The sequence below is a fragment of the Magnolia sinica genome, chromosome 2, assembly GCF_029962835.1.
Source record: "Magnolia sinica isolate HGM2019 chromosome 2, MsV1, whole genome shotgun sequence".
NCBI lineage: Eukaryota > Viridiplantae > Streptophyta > Magnoliopsida > Magnoliales > Magnoliaceae > Magnolia > Magnolia sinica.
In genome coordinates, this window is record NC_080574.1 from 116,572,738 (window position 1) to 116,596,856 (window position 24,119).

Genomic DNA, 24,119 nt, shown 5'->3' on the forward strand with positions numbered 1-24,119 from the left:
TCCCTGTGTAAGTTTTTATAGGCCATCTAATGCTTTTGCATATATAGTATGTGGATTGTCCACTATAAGGTTCTCAAATTACCCAACATTTATGACTATTTTTATATAGAGAAAAGATAGATATAAATGCATAATCATATGAGCCATTAAAATCATGAGTCCCATCAGAAATCTTAATCATGTTTAGTTGTATTAAAATGGATGGTTAAGAATAAAATGGTAATTGATCTAAATTCAACTAGTAAAATAGATGGTTGAGATCTTTGGATTAATGTGATTTATTGGATATGATGGTTTAGAATGGAGATGTACACTTCAAATAATACATAATTGTGATTACCTTTAATTTATTTTTATTATTATTTTTTAAAAGTTAGATGTAATAAAGCCCTGTCATTTTCAATTACATTGCCTATCTGTGGACGGCCCCCCACATTGATGATCCGATTATCTAGACCATCTGTTAGGTTTTTGCTACCGCAGATGACACCCGGTACAAAAATGGCCTTGAACGGACGATCCAACAAAAAGATATATATCTTCACTGAATGTGGAACATTTATCACATATGTATCTAGCCGTCCATTTGAAGTTCAAGACATCTAATAAGCAATAACTTTGGACAGTGGCCTTGCCATGTTAGGGCCCACCATATGTACAGCAGTAGTTACTATAGGTTTGTGTGTGGGCCCACCATAACTCAGGTGGCCCAAACCACAGGGAACAACGTGGAATGGCTGTAGTATGTGCCTATATATAGCAGATATAGCTGTAGTTATGTGCCTATATATAGCAGATATAGCTGTAGATACATATCCGCCGTGCAAGGCCCACCTTCAGTGTAGGTTGTCCATCATTTGGATCCACCATCTTTGTTGTCCGTACATCCTGTGGGGCCCACCATTGTTGTGGTCCATCCATCATGTCAGCCTCACGTCGAGGTGGCCCATGTCTATTGTGTGGAGCCCACCTTAGAGGTGGGTCTTCCATGTGAGGCCCACTTGAATGTGGACCGTCCATCATGCAACAACTACCTCTGATGTGGGTTCTCTATCATGGGGGACCCACCTTTAATGTCCACCGCAATCATGGGGGCCCACATCAATGTTGATTGTCGATCTTGCAGAGCCCCACCTTGATGTTGATTGTCGATCATGCCTGTCCACCTTTCATGTGGATCATCCAACATTTGGTGCCCTGCCCTCCCTTGATGTGCATCCCATAACGTAGGGCCCCCGTTTGATGTGAGTGCCATCCTTTGACCTGGGCCATCCATCATGCCATGCCCACCTTTGATGTCTGCCATCCATAACTCTTGGTAAGAGCTGTACATGAACCAAGTTAGCTTGGTTAACTTGCTCGACTCGACTCGAAAAGGCTTGATTTGACCCGGTTTGAAACTGAGTTGGAGCCAAGTCGAGCTGATTTTTGGAGCTGAAAAAAAGTTCGAGCCAAGTTCGAGCTCAAATCGAACAAGTTTGGTGACTTGGTTATTTTGATATTGATGTTGCTCACCAAGTATTTGATGAAATGACTTAAGGAAGTGTTGTTTCGAGTGCATATATTCTCAGCAGGATCGGCTGGTGGCAAGGAATGTATGTATATGAAACAAATAACTATATATATATATATATATATATATATATATATATATATATATATATATATATATATATATATATATATATATATTACATGATAAAACTATTACTATATCTTGAATTTGATGCTGCCTACTAAGTGTTTGACGAAGTACTTGTAAACTGCTGCTACCGTTTCACATACTATGAGAAATTGAAAGTGCATTTCAATTGTTTGAGAAAATGCCACAAATGCTCGAACTGGCCTGAGCGAGTTGAGCCGAGCAGGCCAGTCAAGCTCTAGGACAGTCGAGTTCAAGCTAGGGTTAGCTAGCGACCCAACCGAGTCGAGCTGTGCCAAGCTCGACTCGTGTACAGCTCTACTCTTGGTGCTTTTTCTTGACTTAATTAAAAATTATTTGTTTTTAAAGTTTAAAAATGTTTTATTTTTTATTTTTTTTATTTTTTTTTATTTTAAAGTCAGTCTACAAACATGATTGATTTAAATAATTTTGTTGACAAGACCAACAAAATTTTCAAGAGCTCATTTCTAGGCATCCACCCCCCCAAAATTAAAAAAAAAAAGTGCCAAGAACCAGATTTTGAATATTAGTAAACATTAATAAATGACATCTCAAACCACACTAATTCCTTTCAACTTGGGGATTTTACCAGCAAACCTAACCCATTAAATTTCAAGTGGGTCTACATCGGATTCAATGAAAAGATTAAAAAGCCAACCCATTTATCTAATAGATCGGGTCCACCATAAAAACCAAACCCCCATCCACGTGGGTATAAAAAATATAAGTTGGTTTTCATACAAATTAATGCTCCAGTGCAATTTCCTCCAGAATCCACATGTTTCAAATTCCAACTCAGGAAGGGTTTAATTGGCCATTCGACACATTGGGTCAATCAATCCCGTTCGTACCCCTACCGATCATTTGATCACACCCTCATTTTGGCCATTTCCTTTATATCTAATTGCATTATTGCAATTTGGTGCAACTGAACATCCAAACGGGTAGTTGTTTGTAAGGTGGAACTAGCCTTCAAATTGCAGTTACATTCTTTCAATTTGAGAGTAGTGGAATTGAAATTTGGAGTAGTTGTTTGTGAAGTGGACGTAGCCTTCAATTTGCAGTTACATTCTTTCAATTTGAGAGTAGTGGAATTCCAATTTGGAGCCTGCCAAGAAAGGATGTTACAGTTTGTCCACTTCCATTTAATGAACTAGTAATTGCAATTCAGTTTGATAGTACTTCCAAAATGCCACACCCTTTATTTGTTAACTGGTTAACTCAGCCGGCCATGAGACTTCTACCCAATATAATAAAAAGCCACAAATCACTGACAGTTGTCTCATATTTACAGTAGAAAGATGTCCACTAGCAAAGCATTTACTATCCATCCATACAGCCCACATAGATCTACACAACTGTGTTTCTTACAAACTAAGTTGTCATACTCAAATGGACGTTAAAATAGAAAATGATCACAGGTCCGAAAGTGACAGGTGATTTCTAAGGCTGAGATCATCTTATCATTGATATCTTCCAGCTACGTTTCATCCACAAGAGGGTCCATGGTTTTGATGGTCTGGATTGACACACAAACAGTACGGACTGTTTATTAGTTTATGATAAAAATGGAAGGAGAAATAGTTGTCATCTGATAATATTAGATGTTGGTCCTCTTTAATTAGGGTGCCTTCCAAGAAATTTCATGATTAATCAGTCTAGTGTGGTGCAGAATTTCATGATATTTCATGAAATATGATGCAACCAAACACACCATTAAGAAATCCTTCTTCTCTGCTCAAATCCCATGTGACACTTTCTTAGAATAGTATGTACTCTGCTAGCTAGCTTCACACTTACGTTCAACTCACAAATGATTATGTGTAGAAATTAGTAGTTGTGGATCTTTGATGATGATTAAAAGCCTTGGTTTCAGGTTTCATGTATATTATTGATTCCTTTAAAAATGAATGTTGGGACAAGATTTATTTTAATGATCAATAACCAAATAGAAACTGTAGTGTTCCAATGCATTAGAATGTCTTGCACCAATCCAAATAAGTGGGGCCCATGGTTCAGTCAATCTGACCATTGATCGATGGGCTCCATTATGCACGGAGGCATCTCGAAACTCCCATGTTGAGATAGCAGAAACCCTTGGATTAGTAGTCTACATAAAGATGGAAGAAAAATACAAGTAGCCTGATGAAAAGACCAAATATTGGATTTTCCAATCTGGCAGATACTTGAGAGGCATCCCTCTCCTGTGATGGGTCCCATCACTTCAACATCCAATGAACTGTCAATCCATTTGCACAGAAACAGCAAATCAGGACATCATTCATGCATCAGGAACCTTCCCCAATGTACTAGTAATTATAAAATTACATTCTAATATTTTATAGGATATTGAAATACTCAAAAAAAAAAAAAAAAGCGCTTTTAGTTAGTAGAATAAAAAAATTAAAAATAACAAACTTGCCAAAGGCCTACCATCGACTAACCAGTGGACCATCGTATTTGTGCAGCGGGTCATCTTCACGATAGGACCCACCTTATTATTCAAGGGCCAGACGCTCCACACAAGGCAAGTTGGCACATGGATCATTAGTAAAGGTGATGCAGGACGGTCCTAATTATGATGCATGCTCATGGACACAATTAAATAGCGGAAATAAAAGAAATAAATGATCTAAAATTCTAACAGTAATCATCATAACTGAGAAAATCATAAAGGAAACATGCAATGGAGCGGGCCATCACCACAACCATGGATTATGGAATTCAATTACTACTTGGGTTGGATCCGGCGAAGGATGAGACCTCCCGATCTTGCATGGTCACACCCAATCGATCAACGAAGATCACTAGTCCGAAGAACCAAGAAGTTTCTCGGATTAGAGATTTGAGAATTTAGGGGTTTAGGGTTTAGATCGGTTCTCAAGATTTTGATCGAAGAAGGATTTGCCAAAACTGGAAAATAAAAGGAAGAAAATTATTACCTTGAAGAAGTTGAAGGGACACAAGAAGAAATTAGGAGAAGAAGATCAAGGGAAGAAAAGAAGCACCATTAGAGAGAAGAGAGGAATGAGGCAACCAAAGGTTTGCTTTTCATTAATCAATAGTTAAAATTCGAGTTTAGGGCTTTAGCCCACTTAAATAAGCAAATAAAGACATAAAATTACTAAAATACACCTAGGATAAGCAAATAAAGACATAAAATTACTAAAAGACCCCTAACTAAGTCAAAAACGCGCAAATAACATAAGTACGGGAAAGTTTGGGCGCTCAGTCTTCTTTCTCCAATATTCCTTCACATGTGTCTTCCCTGAGTGGGGTCTTCTATATGTTCAATCACATGTGAAAGGTCTTCAGCTCCTCAATGGTCGCCTATTCACAAGGACGGCACTTGTGGTTTGCGCTTTCTTCGTTGGTACACCTTGAATGTGCTTGTGTCCGCATCAATTCCCCTCGGGTGAGAAAAACTCGACTCCGACGAGTTGAAACTTTTGTACCGCTCGAGTAGATCTGGATCAATATCCTGCAATGCGTCGCCCGACAGCCACGTAGATTCAGACGATGGTTTGTTCTTCCACTTGACAAGATATCTTTGGAAATCCCTATCTCTCGTGGATACTATCTCGTCATCCAAGATTTTCTCAATTGCTTCTTTATGGGTAATGGGTGGAGGAAGGGGTGGAAGGGGTTGGGTAGCAAACTCAGAAAAAGGCCATGAAAGGGACGATGTATCAACAATGAGAGTATGGGCACGGACTAGATCTTCTACATTAAAAGTTGGATTAATGCTCATTTCAGGTGGAAGGTCAACCTGATACGCGTTGGACCCAACCTTTTATAATATCTTGAATGGTCCAGCACTACGCGCTTGTAATTTCTTTGCAGATCCTTGAGAGAATCGCTCTGGCCTTATTCGCACCATTACATAGTCTCCTTCTTGAAATTCTTACTCTACGATGAAAATCAACTGAAACTTTATAATCATCATTGCTCTTATTTAACCGCTGTCTAATATGTGTATGCAAATCATGAATATGGCGTGCGAATGCATTGGCTGACTCAGAAGACCTTTGGGTAACAGACATAGGTAAGAGATCTATGAGCATTATAGGTTTATAACCACTTAAAATTTCAAAAGGACTCAACCCTGTAGATCTATTAACTGACCTATTATAAGCAAGTTCAACAATTGGTAAAATTAGGTCCCAAGTCTTAAAATGTTCACCCACTAGACAACGTAGAAGATTTTCAAAGCTACGGTTTACCACTTCAGTTTGACCATCTGTTTGTGGGTGGTAAGCAGTAGAAAATTGTAAACGAGTTCCCATAATGTGCCAAAGTGTCTTCCAAAAATAGCTAGTAAATCGAACATCACGATCAGACACTATGGTTTTAGGTAACCTATAGAGACGCACCACACCATCAAAAAAAGACGAGCAACATGAGACGCATCTGACGTCTTCGAACATGAGAGGAAATGCGCCATTTTAGAAAAACGGTCCACAACGACAAAAACGGAATTGTGCTTTTTTATGGTCTTGGGAAGCCCGAGCAGGAAGTCCATACTAATGTCCTGCCACGGAGCATGTGGCACTGGCAATGGCGTGTACAGCCCGGTATTTTGCTTTCTTTGCTTTGCCAGCTGACATGTTCGACACTGCCTTAAAACTTTGGCTACGTCTCGCTTGAGGCTTGGCCAATAGAAACGATCTTCCACGAGGGCAATGATCTTATCACGACCAAAATGGCCAGCTATCCCTCCTGAATGAAGCTCCCAGATGAGGAATTCACGAAGGGACATATGGGGAATACAAAGTCTGTCTCCCTTGAAAAGAAAGCCATCTTTAAGAACATATTCACCCATAATATGCTGGTCACTAGAGAGCGACTCGTAAGTACCCCCAAAATTAGACATATGGGGTATTCATCTTTCAATTGCTCAAATCCGACTACCTCTACACTCAAGAAGTTGAGCAACGCCACTCTCCTACTAAGGGCATCCGCTGGTTTGTTTTTAACCCCGGCATTGTGTTTCAAAACAAACGAATATTCCTGAAGAAATGCTACCCATTTGACATGCCTTGGTTTGAGTTTCTTCTGAGAATGCAAATATCTCAAAGCCTCATGATCAGAAAACAAAACAAATTCTTGCGGTAGGAGGTAGTGTCGCCAATGTCTCAGGGATTGCACTACCGCATAAAATTCTTTGTCATAAGTAGAGTATTTTTGTTTTGCCTCATTCAGTTTCTCACTGAAATAGGCCACTGGGTGTCCTTTTTGACTCAACACTTCACATATACCGACACTAGACGCATCGCACGCTACTACAAAGACTTTAGAAAAGTCAGGTAGACGCATGACATGAGCTTCCACCATCTTGCCCTTAATTTCTTTAAAAGCCTTGACGGCGGCTTTAGACCACACGAACTCTTCCTTTTTCATGCACTCGGTAATGGGAGTCATGATCGTGCTAAAACCCCTAATGAACTGACGATAAAAAATTGCTAGGTCATGAAAACTTCGTACCTCATGAATGTTCCTTGATTCTGGCCACTCAACTATGGCCCTGACTTTTTCAGGGTCTGCGTGCATCCCTTCAGATGACACTATAAATCCTAATAACACAACTTGGTTAGACATGAATGCACATTTCTTAAGATTAGCGTACAACTTTTCCTTCCTAAGGACACTACAGACCTTCTTTAAATGTTCAAGGTGTGATTCCTTAGTGGTACTATAAATAAGAATATCGTCAAAGTACACCACTAGAAATTTTTCCATGAACAGCCTCAAAGTTTGTGTCATCACCCACATGAAAGTACTGGGTGCGTTAGTCAAGCCGAAGGGCATGACCAACCACTCATACAGCCCATCTTTCGTCTTAAACGTCGTCTTCCACTCATCTCCTAGGCATATACGAATTTGGTAATATCCACTCTTGAGGTCTATCTTAGAGAATATAGTGGACCTGGCCATCACGTCAAGTATATCATCAAGTCTAGGTATAGGGACCCTATACTTGACAGTAATTTTGTTTATGGCACGGCTGTCCACACACATGCGCCACGTGCCATCTCTCTTTGGCGTCAACAATGCAGGCACGGCATACGGGCTCATACTTTCTTGGATGAAACCCTTTTGCAGAAGCTCATCAACTTGCTTCTTCAACTTTGCATGCGCTGCAGGGTTCATCCTGTAGTGAGGAAGGTTCGGTAGAGTAGACCCTGGGACAAGATCAATGGCATGCTGTATGTCCCTCATAGGTGGCAACTCATTCGGTAAGTCTTCAGGAAATACATCACTGTATTCCTTCAGGACCGAGGTCACCTCACGGGGCAACTCTGATGGAACCTCAGGTGTAATTTCTCTAGCCACAAGGGCATGCACCATAGAATCCTCCTTAGCCTCTTTTTCAAACCCTCTTGCGCTGATTATATGTAAGGACTTAGGTTTGGATTTTTCCATTTCTCTAGGCTCACTTGCCTTCTCATCCTTCTTCTTCCCTAGTGTATTCTCAGGTGGCATGGGATTAAGTTTGATCTTTTTACCATTATATATAAAAGTACACGCATTCGAACGGCCAAAGATCGTGACATCATTATCGAATAGCCACAGTCTACCTAGGATAACATGTCCCACATTCATAGGTAAAACATCACACCACAGGGACTCTTTGTATGACCCAAACTCGATGGGGACTAGACATTGCTGGGTGATAGGTAGGGATGTCTTGTCAACCCAAGAAACTTTATATGGGTCTGGATGAGGTGTGGATTTCAGTTTTAAGCGATCTAAGGTGCTAGTGGAAATCACATTCTGACAACTTCCACTGTCCACTATTGCCTTACAATTCTTTTCACCACAGTTGGCAATAGTGTAGAAGATAGTGCTTCGACGCCAGTCAGCACTACTTCTAGACTGAGCTAACACACGCCTGACTACTGCAAGCGTTGCTTCTCCATCAACTTCTTCTTCATCAGTAAGTCCTCCTTCAGGGTGATACTCTTCAACTTCATAATCACCCTAGTCATCTCCACCCTCGTGGGGCTCGCCTATAACTAAGGCTCTCCCACGGCTCTTCGTAGGACACTGATTAGACATGTGGCCAAGGTTGCCACACTCATAGCACCTCACTTGGCTCATGTTACTAGGACCAGCACCAAGAACTCCTTTGCCCTTGTCCTCCCTAGGCCTAGACGGAATGGTCGCCTATGCCTTAGGTTGACTACCAATATTAGGTCTAGTTTCTTGGGAACTAGATCTAGCACTGGAGTCTCGGGACTTAAAATGACGAACGACAGGAGCCTTCAGATATTGTTCTAACTCTTGCACGACTTGATATGCTTCATCTAAGTCCGTTAAGGGCCGAGTAATAAGCTTGCGCTGAAGATCCGCACAAAGGCCCGTCTTAAAATGCGAGAGCGTTACTAGAGGGTCTTCTCGGATATCACATCGCATCACATACTCTTCAAATTTAGCGATGTAGTCAGCGGCAGACATTGACACTTGGCGTAAGGATTGCCATTGGTTAAGGAGCTTTTGACAGTATGAGAGAGGAATGTACTTCTTCTTCAACTTCTCTTTTATCTCATACCAATGTGTGATAGGGGTTCTACCAACTCTCTCTATCCTACGCTCGGTGTTAGTCCAGAAGAGCTTGGCTTGACCCACAAGCTTCATCTTAGCAAACCACATTTGACAGTTTTTTGATATGCCATACCACTCAAAGTAGTGGTCTATGTCAGCAACCCAGTCAAGGAACGCCTTGGGATCCAAGCGCCTATCAAAACTCGGGGCCTCAACTCTCACACTCTTCATCGCACGCTCATCTAGATCATAGCGGTCTTGATGACCACATGTGGCTCGTGCCTCTCGCACCACACCACGACCGTTACTACGATCTCTATCCTTACTACCCCACGTGTGGCAGCGCGTTCTTCAATGATTCCTTCCACTTGGGAGTGCGCATCTTTCCCTATAGCGGGGTTTTCCTTTTGGGACGCCTGTAGTTGCTCCACCTTAGTCATGGTAGTAGTAATTTGATTCTCAAGGCGGGCAAACTCACGCCTTTGACCCGCTTCTAGGGCGGTTATCTTTTGTATCAATTGAGCAAGTTGCTCAAATAACTGCTCGTTATTCATGGTAAGTTGAAGTCCGAAACCTCTACCTCTTCTCGTGGGCATACAATGAAGACTTGAACCAAACTCTACCTAACTAGACTACTAGGTGTTATGACTTTCAAGATGAATGCGATGAATGCAAAACTACTATGAACTGACACAATTAAGTTGAAACAGGAAACAACTCAAATCTGGAAATTTTTTCAGATTAAGAACTTTCTAAAATTGGAAAGTTTCTAAAATTGAAAACTTTCTAAACCTGGAACTTTCCCAAGTTAAACCTAAAAATCAAAACCGTAATTTGATAACTCGATCTAGACAAAAACCATGCAAAACTTGGCTTTGATACCAAATTTGACGCAGGACAGCCCTAATTATGATGCATGCTCATAGACAATTAAACAGCGAAAATAAAATGAATAAATGATCTAAAATTCTAACAGTAATCATCATAACTGAGAAAATCATAAAGGAAACATGCAATGGAGCGGGCCATCACCACAACCATGGATTATGAAATTCAATTACTACTTGGATTGGATCCGGCGAGGGATGAGACCTCCCGATCTTGCATGGTCACACGCAATCGATCAACGAAGATCACTAGTCCAAAGAACCAAGAAGTTTCTCGGATTAGGGATTTGAGAATTTAGGGGTTTAGGGTTTAGATCGGTTCTCAAAATTTTGATCGAAGAAGAATTAGCCAAAACTGAAAAATAGAAGGAAGAAAATTATTACCTTGAAGAAGTTGGAGGGGCACAAGAAGAAATTAGGAGAAGAAGATCAAGGGAAGAGAAGAAGTATCATTAGAGAGAAGAGAGGAATGAGGCAACCAAAGGTTTGCTTTTCATTAATCAATAGTTAAAATTCGAGTTTAGGGCTTTAGCCCACTTAAATAAGCAAATAAAGACATAAAATTACTAAAATATCCCAAGGATAAGCAAATAAAGACATAAAATTACTAAAAGACCCCTAACTAAGTCAAAAACGCGCAAATAACATAAGTACGGGAAAGTTTGGGCACTCAGTCTTCTTTCTCCAATCTTCCTTCACATGTGTCTTCCCTGAGTGGGGTCTTCTATATGTCCAATCACATGTGAAAGGTTTTCAGCTCCTCAATAGTCGCCTATCCACAAGGATGGCATTTGTGGTTGGCGCTTTCTTCGTCGGTACACCTTGAATGTGCTTGTGTCCGCATCAAAAGGTGAAGTGAGCAAGCAATTGCTTTCAAGTGACAGTAGATATATTTTAAAAAGATCAAAATCGATGCATTTTCAAGAGGCCAGTTGGGAAATATCATATTTACCATAAATAGGATGCACCCTAGCCAATAAATTTGGTGAAATTGTATTTTGGCCTTCTAACCTCTCACGTCTATTCAACTGTGTCTGCGCCGCTTAGCATCGTTGTCCTCTGAAAACGACTCCCAATTACTATGATCAAGTTGACTTAGGTCGGAGAGTTCGGCTATAGCAAGCAAATACTGTGTGAGCTTCACCAGCTCACGATCACTGCCACGGTTCAAATGGGCTTTCCTGAAAGGCCTGATTGTCAGACCGTTCTGTGGGTTCATCACAAAATTCCTCCGGAGGTCATCAAACATTATGGTATTTCTTGAATCGTAGTACTGCAAACAAAAAAGAGAGACAAAAGAAGAGGAATTAAGTCCTGACTATAGTTGTATGAAGCAGAAGTGGCAATAGATTCAAGTGTGGGAGCGGGAAAGCATATGTTTCAAAATGTAAAATATAAATCAGTCACAAGCGGGAGCATAAGCAAGAGTCTGAAGTGCGATTCGAAGTGGGAGCGGCAGCTGGTAAGAAGGATCCCGCAGCTAAGATCCTGATGCAGGAGTATGTGAAAGTGACCTGATGCACCAGTAAGTACAAGTGGCCCCAATGGTTCAATGATCAATCATGTTGATCTGATGGGCCCTACCATGGATAATGACTCCTAAAAGATTTCCCAAGCTTGAACTCCTAACCATCGGATAAGCAGCCTAAACATAGATAGTTAGGCCTGTTTTGATTAGTGGAATCCAAAAAGTGGATTTTGAAAGGAAAAAAATCACATCTAAGGAAAACTGTTGATAAGAATATCATCATAAAAAGGTTGTTTGTTTTAGAATATGTGATTCCCAGGGAAATGTGGCACGGTCAATGGCCGGAAAGTGAAAGTTCTCTCTCAAAAAGTGTGGAAATGAGGATTATCAAGTTTTTTTTTAAGGAAAGGAAGAATGCACTTTTTTTTTTGGGAAAACCATGGAAAGTAATTCCGTTTCCACAGCTTTGTTGTCGCAAATGGCGGAGAACATCACATCTGTGGAAAACAAATTTCCATGGTAGAAAAACAGGATTCCACAAATCCAAACAAGCCCTGAAAAATTAAGCAATCGTGGTTAGGATCTTTTGATCATTACGAATTTTGGATCCATCAGATCAATGGTCTGGACTTTAAATCACCTAAACATGGGGCCTCATGTTTATGAACTCATGCATCAGGACACCATAATCCTCAAAGGAAAAACTCTGTAAATCAAATGCTTTTGACAAGGAAACAAAGAGCTGATTGGATCTATCTTATAACTACCAACCTCTGGAAATTGAGCCCATATCAAGCCAAGTGGTTTGCAATCGAATATCCGAGAATCAGTTTGCACCGTAATCATGGCTAAGTGATCAAGAAGAGCTGTTATCTTGTAGTCGGGATTATTGAGAACCCCCAGCTGACCCATCTTCAATTCAACCCATTTCATACTGTGAAAAGGAAATTCAGAATTTTAGCATCTAGGCTTCATGGAACAAACTACAAGAGAAACTATAAGACCATCGACCCAAGGATATCTACAGTATCTTCAGTTCCTCAATTCCTACAAGTGGAGCCTCAACAGTGGATGGTCCTTGTCTCAAGGATCTCCTACCTACATGGGACAATCCTGATCCCTTGGAAAGCGGGCTTGAAATAAACGGTTTAGAAAAGATACAGCCTCAGTCCACATTCAAGTCAACTGGGAAAAAAACTAGCCAATAATTGAACAGCTGGATCTTCCAATCTGAGAGATATTGGGACATGGTCCATCCACAGTGAGGCCCATCAGGTGAATGGTCTGGATCACTAAACCATGGGCCCCGCTTTCATAAACTCAAACTCTTAAGGGTACTGTGTATATCATTAGATTGAGGATCATATAATTACTGACTAAAGAATCCCGTATAATCTTCTACCGCAAACTGATTATATGAATAGAAAGATGGCATGAATCTGACCTGGTTGCGGACCATATAATGATATCATACTCAGCATAAACAGCAGACAAAAACTCATGAAGATCTGCACACACACAGCTGGAGGTCATGATGATAGTTTGGGGAGAACAAAGGAAAGCCAACAAAAGCTACCTTGTAAACTTACATGGCCGCATAAGCTCAAGTGGGTTCTCAGCTGTGGACCGGTGATCGAATAGAGTGTAGTCGATGTCCAGAACAAGAAGCTTCTTTCCGCTGCGACATGGATGAAGAAGTTCGATCTAATGGATGATATCCAGCACCCAACATCAGATATAGCATTCAGTCCAAACATACAGCAATGCAGCTCTGTTGCCCACAATTTACTGATGGTCTAATGTAATTTGGACACAGGTGTGTCACTCTCAATAAAACAAAAAAGGACACATGACAAACACAGGGGAGCTGGGGAAACCCAACAAGCTGACACATCCGTATGAACATATAGTGATATTGAAAAACACAGTTCATAAATACAAGGGAACAACGACTGATGGTCTAATGTAATTTGGACATGGAGGTATGTCACTCTCGAAAAAAAAGGACACATGACAAACACAGGGGAGCTGGGGAAACCCAACGATCTGACACATCCATATAGTGATATTGAAAAACAGAGTTCATAAATACAAGGGAACAAGAACAAGAACAAGAACAATAACAATAACAATAACAATAAACATATAGTGATATCGAAAAACAGAGTTCATAAATACAAGGGAACAAGAACAATAACAATAACAATAATAATAATAAAGACGAGCTACATGTTAAGGACAAATGCGGGAGACACTCCCTCACTCTTGCTCCTGTGCCCATGCATGTGCCTTTTGTTTACATTTCCACACTGTTGACACGACCAAAAGTACTGATTCTATAAAAGGGCCTCCCATTCTCCATAACTGGAGATGGAGGGTTTTCCATCAGAAACACAACCACCTAAATCTTGACTCCACAGACAACTTGGAAAATGGGCATAGAACTAAGACATGAACCATAGACAACAAGCAGGATACAGTAACATGAGTAGAACTTTACAAGGCATTGTTATCGCAGATGGAGAAATAGTAGTATTAATGTCCAAAAACATGATGAAAAAGAGATGCAATGCCAATTACATTAAAAGAGAATAGTACTTTATGCAAAACACGTAGATAACTGACCTTGTATTGATTAACTCGGCGCCTTAATTTCTGCTTGTTGACCTCTTTATCTTTAATGTCAACAACTTCATCTTGCCCAAGTTCAAAATCATCAACTATCTCCGGAGCATCCACTTGGTCCACGATAATATCATCTTCCACAGTACTGTAGAGATATTTATCCAAATTCACTAGAGCACTTTCAGAAACTGAATGTCCACAATTGGCAACATGGATGGCATGAAAGAAAAATACTAAATATAAACAAATTTTGTACACAGTTTCTGATGACTTCTAGATTGGATATAGTTTATGACATCCACCCAAAAATATATGTACTCTACAAAGAAAGAGTTCGAAATTTAAATAATTTATCATAAAATCACACATCTATCAGCATCTATAGCAAGGTATTCAATAACAGTAACAGTGGCAGCCATAATGGCCAGCCTTATGGCCGTACGGCCATCATGGCCTTATAAAGGTTAAAAATATTTCAAAAAAATAAAAATAAATTAATTAAATTAAATTAAAGGAAGAAACTGTACCAGCTCTGTTACGGGCCCATTATAGCAGTTATGGCTGTTACAGGCCATTTTTTTTTTTTTTTAAATACCAGAAAAGGCATTACAGCCCTGTATCACATAACCATGATACAGGGCTGTAATGGCTGTTACGGCTGTTACATAACCATTGTTTAATACCATGATCTATGGAGCTCATATGCTAATACTAAGAGTTATTTAACATGCTGGCAAAGCATGAGAGCCATATTATCCATGAAGCCAGGCATCCTGCAGGCGGCATGTAGCTAAAACGAAACCACCAAAGCCTCACTGGAGATGGGGCTAACCCCAAGTCAGACTTATTAGATGGTTCTAACCTTTGATTCATTGACACTTATTTACTGAATTTGGGGTATTGGACTTGTGCATTTTGATCACCTATTAGTCCGTCAATTGACCTGTTAGGAATAAGGATAATTCGTTTTGGGCCTGTTTGGGTTTCCAGTAACAACGGTAAATGGCTGTAAATGGGTAATGATTATTTACTCTTGTAATTGTGTGGTGATATCACTTACATTTTACTGCAATGATGATTTTGCTGCATTGTTTGTTTCACCCATAGATCAAAGTAAAATTGGTAGTTTCATGATATGAAAATGTAATGATTACAATTTACTTTACCCACTTCCTCTACAACTATATTTGACTCTTGATCTACTAGCCATAATTCCTAATCAAACAAACACATGGAAATGATAATGATAGCTCATTTAATCAAACAAACACCTGGAAATGATAATGATAGCTCATTTACTTTACAATTCATAGGAAATTGGAAAACCAAACAGATCCTTGGTGTGATTACTGTGTAATTTTACCATACACAATGGGGCCTAATCTTTGGATGGCTTGGATTGAGGCACAAGTAGTACGTGGTTTTGTTCTCATGTATGAATCGTCCCCATTCTGACCGAGTATCAAAGATTTTCCCCAAATGCTAATATTGACATGGATAAAAGGAACAGGAATGCAATAACAATTTTCTAAAATCCAAGACACAGATATGGATACCAGTATCCTGTTCATGACATGCTATTCATATTTAGTTATATGATATCTACTTGAAACATTTTATCCATGCTGCTTTTAACTTTTTAAACAATCGTTTTTTTAGCTTTAACTTTTCCAACATACAAAGTTTAACAAAACAACTAACCCTTAAATGTTCTTCATAAAAAGACTTTTTTACAATAATACTTTATTTTTAAGATAAAAATATAAAGAAAATTCTGTTGGGAGTCTAAAAATGGTGGACCTAATACAATGGGATTCTGATGCAGGAACAGGGAAAAATAAATATCTGGTCGAGGAGTAAAAGTAGTAGCTGATGAAGTCAGTGTTGGCTTGTGTGCCCTTGAAGGCATATCAAACACGTACTTGACCTACACAACTTATACTCCTTAGGAATGGCATAATGGTAAAGATTCTTATTCCAGTTAATACTACATCATATGGCAGTTTTTTTGTCCATGGATTGGTTTATCCAATGAGTCCACAGAATGACATTGTAGCTAGTCAGGTGCATCGGTTCTCATATGACGACACAGAGAAGGGTGAGCAGTTCCTTATCCATCTGAAATAGGTTTGCAACTAGTGATGGGCCGAGCAAGACATCAGGAAGGTTGTCATGGTAGCACCAAGTAATTGCAAAAGCAGTACGGCTAAGTTCTGATTGGCATGGGTGGGTTCTCAACATCAGTACATGAGGTTGCACATTGGTAGCTATGGCCTATGGCACATCGAATAGGGACCATAGTGAACCAATGCTCCCTTGCCTCACTCTGTGAACCTATACTTACTCTACCAATTTACTACTCCCCTAACCTGAGGTATGACATGGAGCCTTCAAGGTAACTTCGATTCACTAAAGTGAGCCTCACAAAGTGGCAATCCTATGCGGGTGTTGAGATAGGTATCCAATGTATGAATTTGGCAAATTTTTAATTGTAAAATTAATGAATTATGTAACCTATGTGTTCAGTTAGTCTTAATTGTTAAATTCCTAATTACCAATTGACAAAATGGGCATAAATCATGCAGTTGGCAGCCAAAAAAGTTGGGAAAAAAAAAAAACAATACATGAAGTTGGGAAATCAAGGGTTTCCTACAGTCAAATTGAAGAATGGTTCCCACTTGCCAATTGATTCAATGGCTATGATCTTCAGATCAAAGTTATTTTTGAGAAAGTTGAGTAATCAAAGGCAGATTTTTAGAATCATCCATGATCAAAGTAATTTTTGTGAAGGATGGGCAACCAAAGGTAGCTCCACATGATGGATAATGACCAAACCTTTTTGGTATAATAAATCTGGATTGCTAGTTGTAGATCAAATGTTTAGGATCATCCAACCAAGTGATTTCTTGGAAGGGAAAAGGTGGGCTCCACATGGAAGGTCCACATCACTAACAGAATATTTTCTAGTATAACATATCGACAGTCCATTTCCTATCAATTAATCAAATGGCTAGGATCATCATACCAAAGTGTTTTCCCAAAGGGATGGGAAAAAATGGTGGGTCCCATGTCATGGATTGTCTAGATCAATGACTGGACATTATTTACTATAATCAGTATGGATCTTCCATTTTCCTAGACATTCATCAGATGGTTAGGATCATCCAATCAAAATGACTTTTAAGAGGATAAGCAATAGAAGGTGGGCCTAACAACATGATGGACAATCCAGATCAATGATCAAAATTTCTCTATTACAATCAATATGGACCACCCATTTCCCAATTGTCAATGAATGATCACAATCATCCAATCAAAGTTACTCTTTAGAGGGATGAGAACTCAATGGACCACAAAAGATGGACAATCCATTATACGATTAAAACCTCTCTATTATAATGAATATGGATTATCTATTTTTCCAGCCATTGATTGAATGGTTAGGATCATCAGACCCAAGGGATTTTTGGGAGGATTCGGCATTCAAAGGTGGGTCATACATGATGGACGATCACTAATCTGAAATTTTCCAATATAGCAGAGCCCCGGCTGCATCCATTTTTAGGAGAATTTTCTCATTAATCAGGGAATGGGCTTCCAAGTCCTTGGGGCCGGGGCTGCGGCCTTTTGAATTCTTTTTGTTTGTTGCCTTTTTATCTTTGTTTTTCTGCCCTTCGGTTTCTACTAATATTTCTCATTTCTCCCAAAAAAAACAAAGCGGGGCCCGCATGATAAAGGTCCAAATCAATGACCTTTTCTAATATAATCAATATGAATTGTCAAGCTTCCAAGCTCTTGCCCAGATAGTTACATCATCTAGTCAAAGTAACATATAAGAATGATGGGCAATCAAAGGTAGCCCCACATCTCTCCTACATATAACGTCAGTAGTTTTGGATACCCACACAATTCTTCTTAGGAACTTTGGTGCGTGTGTGTGTGCTTGGAAAGGGAGAATTCAGATTTTACCGCACAAGGCAACACGAGCGGTATAGATCGAACCCGCTTCTTTTCACTTCTTTCAATGCGTGTAGCCCCACAACGACTTTACTCTTCGTTGCGTGTAGCCTATATGAAGCGCCTAATTAGGGACACTGTGTTACAAAGGACTATCTGACATCCACTCCATACATTTGTTATGTTATGTCCGCTCATGCTAGGACGTTAGCTCAAAAATTAGGCGGATGATGGATTCAAATGGGCCATATTAAGGGAAAGAGTGAGGATTAGTCACCCACCATTCTCTTCTCTCTTTCTATATCTGTGTGTAACACACACCTGAGTGTAGCCCCCACGTTTCCCTCCGCCTCTCTCCCCTCCAAATCTCTCCCCATTTTCTCTCTCTATCCTCTCTTCACTCAACATGCTTTGCACATGCCATACCCCCAGTGATGGATAATGTTAGACATTTTTTTGTATAATAAATCTAGATCACCCATTACATAGCCGTTGATGAGATGGTTAGGATCATCTACTCAAAGTTATTTTTTAGGAAGGAATAATAATAAAAGGTGGGCCTCATGTCATGGATGGTCTAGATAACTGATATGACTTCTTCTAGTATAACACATGTATAGTCCATTTCCTACCCATAGGGCAGATGATTGGGATCATCATCCAAAACAGTTTTCAAAAGGGCAATCAAAGGTGGGATGGATAAAGTGATTGATTCCACCTAGCTAATTGGGAAGGATAAATTGCTCACCATCAACCATTTGAGGAGTAGCAAGATGATCACTATAATGTTGGTATTGTCTTAGGAACGAGGAATCACTGGACCACTTATTTATGCAATGCAACTTCTCCAAGGTGGTTTAACGGAGGCTCGTTAACCTATTCAAGATAGATGGGGTGATGCCAATGACAACCAAGGCCTTCTTTCATGCGTAATATTGGCGTTGGTTGGGTAAGAGGAGACAATCTTGTCGTGCCGTACTTTGCTAGCCAAGTTTTTTGGAAGGAATGCAATAATAGGATGTTCTACAGGAAGAAAGTTTTATTTCGAATAGTCAATTGGGCCTGGGTTTAAAAGGCTTTATTAGGTGTAGCCAAGAGAATATCGAAGGAAGTTGGAGAAGAAGTCTTCTTGCAAGGGAATCGATGATTCCCCATCATCCAATACTTTCACCTCAATTTTCTCAGCCCATCTTTCTTAACTTCTTTGAGATAAGCTTTGTGAGCTGATCTTCTTTTACTTTTTAAATAAAATCTTGATCAATTTCAGAAAAAAATATTGAACCAAAGATACGCTATGGCTTGACTTATTGACGTGGGGATGAACGTGATGAGGTCGATCACCGTCTTCCTTAGGGGGGGCAACTACTTCGAATCCACGAAGCTTCTTTGGACTCGTCACAGAGACTTCTCGAATCCACGAGGAAAAATAGAAACTAGAAATAATTCTAGAAAGCCGAAATAAATTTGTTGAATATTGATAGCTCAAATAAATGAGTCTACAACCCTTTAAATAGGGATACCAAGACTTGGAATAATTTTAGGAATTAAACTATAACTAAAACCCCCTAAAATTCGCAACTTACTATAAATAGTAAATTTACTATTTATAGAAGTGTCCTATGTGGCTTAGCCACATTATTCTCCTAATTTTTCTAAACACTTTTCATATTGGTCACAACTCTTAAAGCCCAACGGATGAGGAGTTATAATCAAACTAAAACTTACTAAAAATAATAAAAACGGAAATAAACATTGAATTTGACCGTCGATATGATGGAATCTCGCAAATTCGGTGTGGGCAACCCAGCTATGCCGGGTTGGTTGGATAAAATAGCTCGTCCTGCCCCAAAATCATATATGGAACGTCAAGTAACTCATTCTGGTTTGCGAGGTATGCCCATTTTAAGGTTATGACGGTCTTGATGACTTCTACCTCCGATTGGGCCTTCTCTGATCCATCTTGGACATGAAAGTGCCCGCAACACGCTCTACATCACTTATTAGTGTCAATACAACAGTTGCATAATTAGAGTTCCAGTAATTATGTCACCTAAGTTGATAAAGTGGAGTTGCAACTGATGGAATAGTAATGTTGTGGTAATTGACTTGTATTGGTAGCCACTCTAAGCCTTGAGGGGACTAGCTCGCTCCTTTTTCTTTTTTCATGGATGTGGAGCATTATTAAGAATAGTAGTCACCTATGGAAACGTGGGATTGTGCTCGCCAATGTTTGTCCATTGTGTTTGAAGGCAGAAGAGACAGTGGATCACCTTTTCATCCAATGTGTCTTTTCCAATATTGTGGTCTGGTATTTTGCGATCTCCCGGTTTGGCTTGGACGATGCCTGGCTCTATGGCCTCTCTCTTCCAGACTTGGCATGGAGACTTTGGCAGTTATGCTCAATCCGAAAATGGAGACTCTCTTTGTTGGCTACCATCTGGTCTCTATGGCTTAAAAGGAATAATCAGGTCTTTCGGAATCAATCTTCTTCTAGTCCTTTGCCAAGTGGTGGCTTTGTCGTCCAAGTGTCTCTTGGGTCTGAGTCTTTAGGTTTGGTGGGGTCAGGCTCCTCCTTGTACTTAGTTTTTTCTCTCTTTTTTTCTGGTTTTTTTTTTTTTTTTCTTTTTGTCTGTTGTTTGCTTTGGGCTGTTTGTTTCCTCTCTTCTTAGCTATTGCATTAATAAAAAATCATCATCTTTCAAAAGAGAGAGAGAGAGAGAGAGAGAGAGAGAGAGAGAGAAACACGCCATATTTTGTGTGGCAAGCTTCATCATTTGATCATGCAAGGACATTCACGGAACGAAGAAAAACTTCATTCACATATAGGCTTTTCTCAAAGTATGAAGGAAACGTGGAGGAAGTAAAATCATACGTGCATGTGCGCTTACAAGCATGCACACACGAACTCGTGTGCAAAATCACACACAAGCATGCAGGCCTGCCTGCCCACATGCACACACAAAGGTGCCACTAATACTTCTGAATCACACTCCCAATCCCACTTCAAAAGCAACTCTTGCTCCTAACACCAACTATCACTGCTAGGATTCAACTAAGACATATTTAACCAATCAAATTGCCATTTTTAATCATTTTGCAAATCAAGATATTGTAATTTACCATACACAATCACTATGGTGAATGTGGATGCACAAACTACTGTATTTTACACTTCTTCTTTCTTCGTTTTCTTTTTCTTTTTCTTTTCTTTCTCTTTCTTTTTTGTTTTTTTAATTTTTAATTTTTTTAAATGGAATCAGGAACATTCAATTCATCCAAGAGTATATAATGAAACTAATAATGACGTTTCATAGTATACTCATATCTTGGAAATGACATAATTACAGTTTGGAGCTTAGAGCATTAAATATGAATACTGTATAAGGTGTAAGTACAATGGTACAATTTGGTCATTCCAAGTTTTATTGAACTAATTAGCTCAATTCAATTCAAGACTGCAACCAAGCTCTATTTAAATCAGCTTATTTTTAGATATAAATATATACAATACTTTTAACATAATTTTATACAAACACTTCACAGCCATTCCCCTGGCTTGTTTAAAAACCGACTCCTCTGTCTCTCACTCCCATTCCCATGCATGCAATTATCATCAGACAAGTTGTATTCTATGATACCCAAGATCTCAAATCCTACCAAAAGTTGGACGTCCAAATTGGAATCATGTACTGGGATACCCGGAAAAGGACAAGGGACTACAGATGAGAAAGGGTCAGATTCCATTCAGGCCTGAATCAGCCATGTCCAAACCATTATAAACTGGCCAAGAATTCACACATGATACCAGTGCTCAGTCAATGACTTGCAACCAGGGTCCAACCCATTTACTGTCTAGAACTTACGCCCGTGACGTGACCTGTAAAAAAATTATTAGCCTTAAGCCTTACACGAGCTGAATGGTTTCCTTAGCTGCCATGACTTTTGGGTCCACTAGGACCATTTACGAGATTTGGGGATAAAACCTTTCTATTACTATTTATAAGCTTCTTATAAGCAAGTCATGTCATGTCAGGGTCCACTCGAGACTGGCCCTTACTTAATTGGCCTCATCTTCAGATCCGAATCCAACCCTCGACTTGGTAACTACAAGCTTATACCAAGTAAGAAGAGGGTCGGGCCAGCCAGTCCAAGAGTCTGACCTGATGAATTGGCAGCCCAATAATGCCGAAACACAAATATACCGAACTTTTGCACTTTAGACCTACTAATTATTTACAATCTAGAGTAGAATGAAGAAATCCGTAATTGATTTGTGATATATAAAGGCCCCGTAATTGATTTGTGATATATAAAGGCCATACCATCTACAATATTCTGCCTATCTTCTTCGAATGGAAAACAACAAAATCTCAAAATAAAAAAGAAATAAACATTCCAAAATTGCATGTGGAACATGGAAATATAAATGGATGAATTGTACAATGGGTGGCGTGAATTAATGCGATTTAATTCGGGGCCAACATTTTGTACATGCTTCAGTGATCCAGACCGTTCATCTGGTGGACCCTCACTGTTGATAGATAACAGATCACAAATCTCCACAAATGAACAATCCTATCCATTCAATCAGCAGACAACCAACCATTGGCAATATTCCTGCTCCAACCACCAACTTGCAAGTCAACAACAGGGCAGCTAGAACTCTCCAACAAGGGATGCCACACAGCATCATGCCCATCCACAGTGGGGCCCGACGCATGAACTGTCCCAATCACTGAAAGGCGGGGCCCACTGGCTGTGCCGCTCTCACTCATGCAACAAACCATCAAGATGCAATCATCCATTGTTAGATCACCAACAGCAAAATTCAGTACCCAGGACAGATACAATGCTACAGATTCTTTACACTAATGACTACAACCGTCCGATCGGCGTGATTCTCAAGCCAAGCCTCATCCACAGTAGGCCCAATGATTTGGACGGTGTGGATCGAAAGGAGGAGAAGAAGAAGGTAGCTTACCCGATCATAGTCATCTTGAGAGAGGATTTGAGGTTGAGTTGGGAAAGAAGGAGCGAGTCGTCCGCGAGCTTAGGGCCGAGTTTGGGGTAGAGGAGCTTTTGACGCTTGGGAAGAACGTTGGTAGCCTCGCAGATACGGCGCTTCAGTTCGCCAACGCTGTCGTCGGCGCAGACGCGGACCGTGTATTCCTTGCCGCTCCATCGGACGGTCAGGGTTAGTTCCTCCAACCCCTCTTCCACAGAGACCGTTGAAGATGAGGCCATGATCGCAGCCGCTCTTTCACCTCCAAACCCCCGCCTAATACCCCTCTTCGAAAGGAAACGAAGGGAAGGTGAGAGAAGGGGGAAGAGAATATGCTACAAGAGGCTGACTAAAGTGGAATCAAATGATAAAAACCCACGTCTTTGCAGAGTGTCCGCGGGTTCTTCACTTTGGCTAGTGGGGACCTTGTTCCTCTCATCCTGACCATTGATTGAAAAAAAGAAGATGAAATTGTAGGACGCCGATTGCAGACTTTGTATAGCGTACTGAGTAAACTCTGTGGAGCCCACATGATGTATGCGTCTTATACGGAAACGGATTGGCTACTCCCCTGCCATCAGCCAAAGGCTGGTGGTCGGTGCTCTTTGGGCCCCACCATGATGTATGTATTTCATCCATTCCATCCATCTATTTTTCCAGATCATTTTATAGAATGAGATCAAAAATGAGATATATCCCAATCTCAAGTGGACCACATTATAGGAAACAGTGTTGAATGAGCGTTGACCGTTGAAAAACTTTTGGGAGCCATAAAAGTTTTGGATCAGGCTGATTTTTGTTTTTTCCCTTCATCTAGCCCTGTATGACCTAATCAACAGATTGGATGTCAAATAAATAGTACATCGGGCCTTAGGAGGTTTTCAATGGTGGATATCCAATCGCTATTGTTTTCCTGTGGTGTGGTTCACCTTAGATTTATACCCCTCTCATTTTTCGGGTAAAGCCCTAAAA

The 24,119-nt window shown here is 40.1% G+C and overlaps 1 protein-coding gene across 3 annotated transcripts; it reads right to left on the reverse strand.

Moving 5' to 3' along the window:
* Positions 1-2,913: 2,913 nt before the first annotated feature.
* Positions 2,914-23,483, reverse strand: LOC131237445 (ubiquitin-like domain-containing CTD phosphatase). Of its 3 annotated transcripts, none has more exons than XR_009167243.1 (7): positions 23,127-23,483; positions 14,189-14,333; positions 13,153-13,267; positions 13,008-13,071; positions 12,335-12,497; positions 11,048-11,368; positions 2,914-3,182 (listed from the first exon to the last, which is right to left on the reverse strand). XR_009167243.1 is itself a non-coding variant. In XM_058235205.1 (7 exons), the coding sequence occupies exons 1-6, from the start codon at positions 23,387-23,389 to the stop codon at positions 11,120-11,122; spliced, it is 999 nt and encodes a 332-aa protein (XP_058091188.1). In that variant the 5' UTR covers positions 23,390-23,483; the 3' UTR covers positions 2,914-3,182; positions 11,107-11,119. The 3 variants fall into 3 exon arrangements, 2 of the variants coding, with proteins under 2 accessions (XP_058091188.1, XP_058091187.1); XM_058235205.1 differs by having other exon boundaries at positions 11,107-11,368; XM_058235204.1 differs by lacking the exon at positions 2,914-3,182 and having other exon boundaries at positions 10,963-11,368.
* Positions 23,484-24,119: the final 636 nt, after the last annotated feature.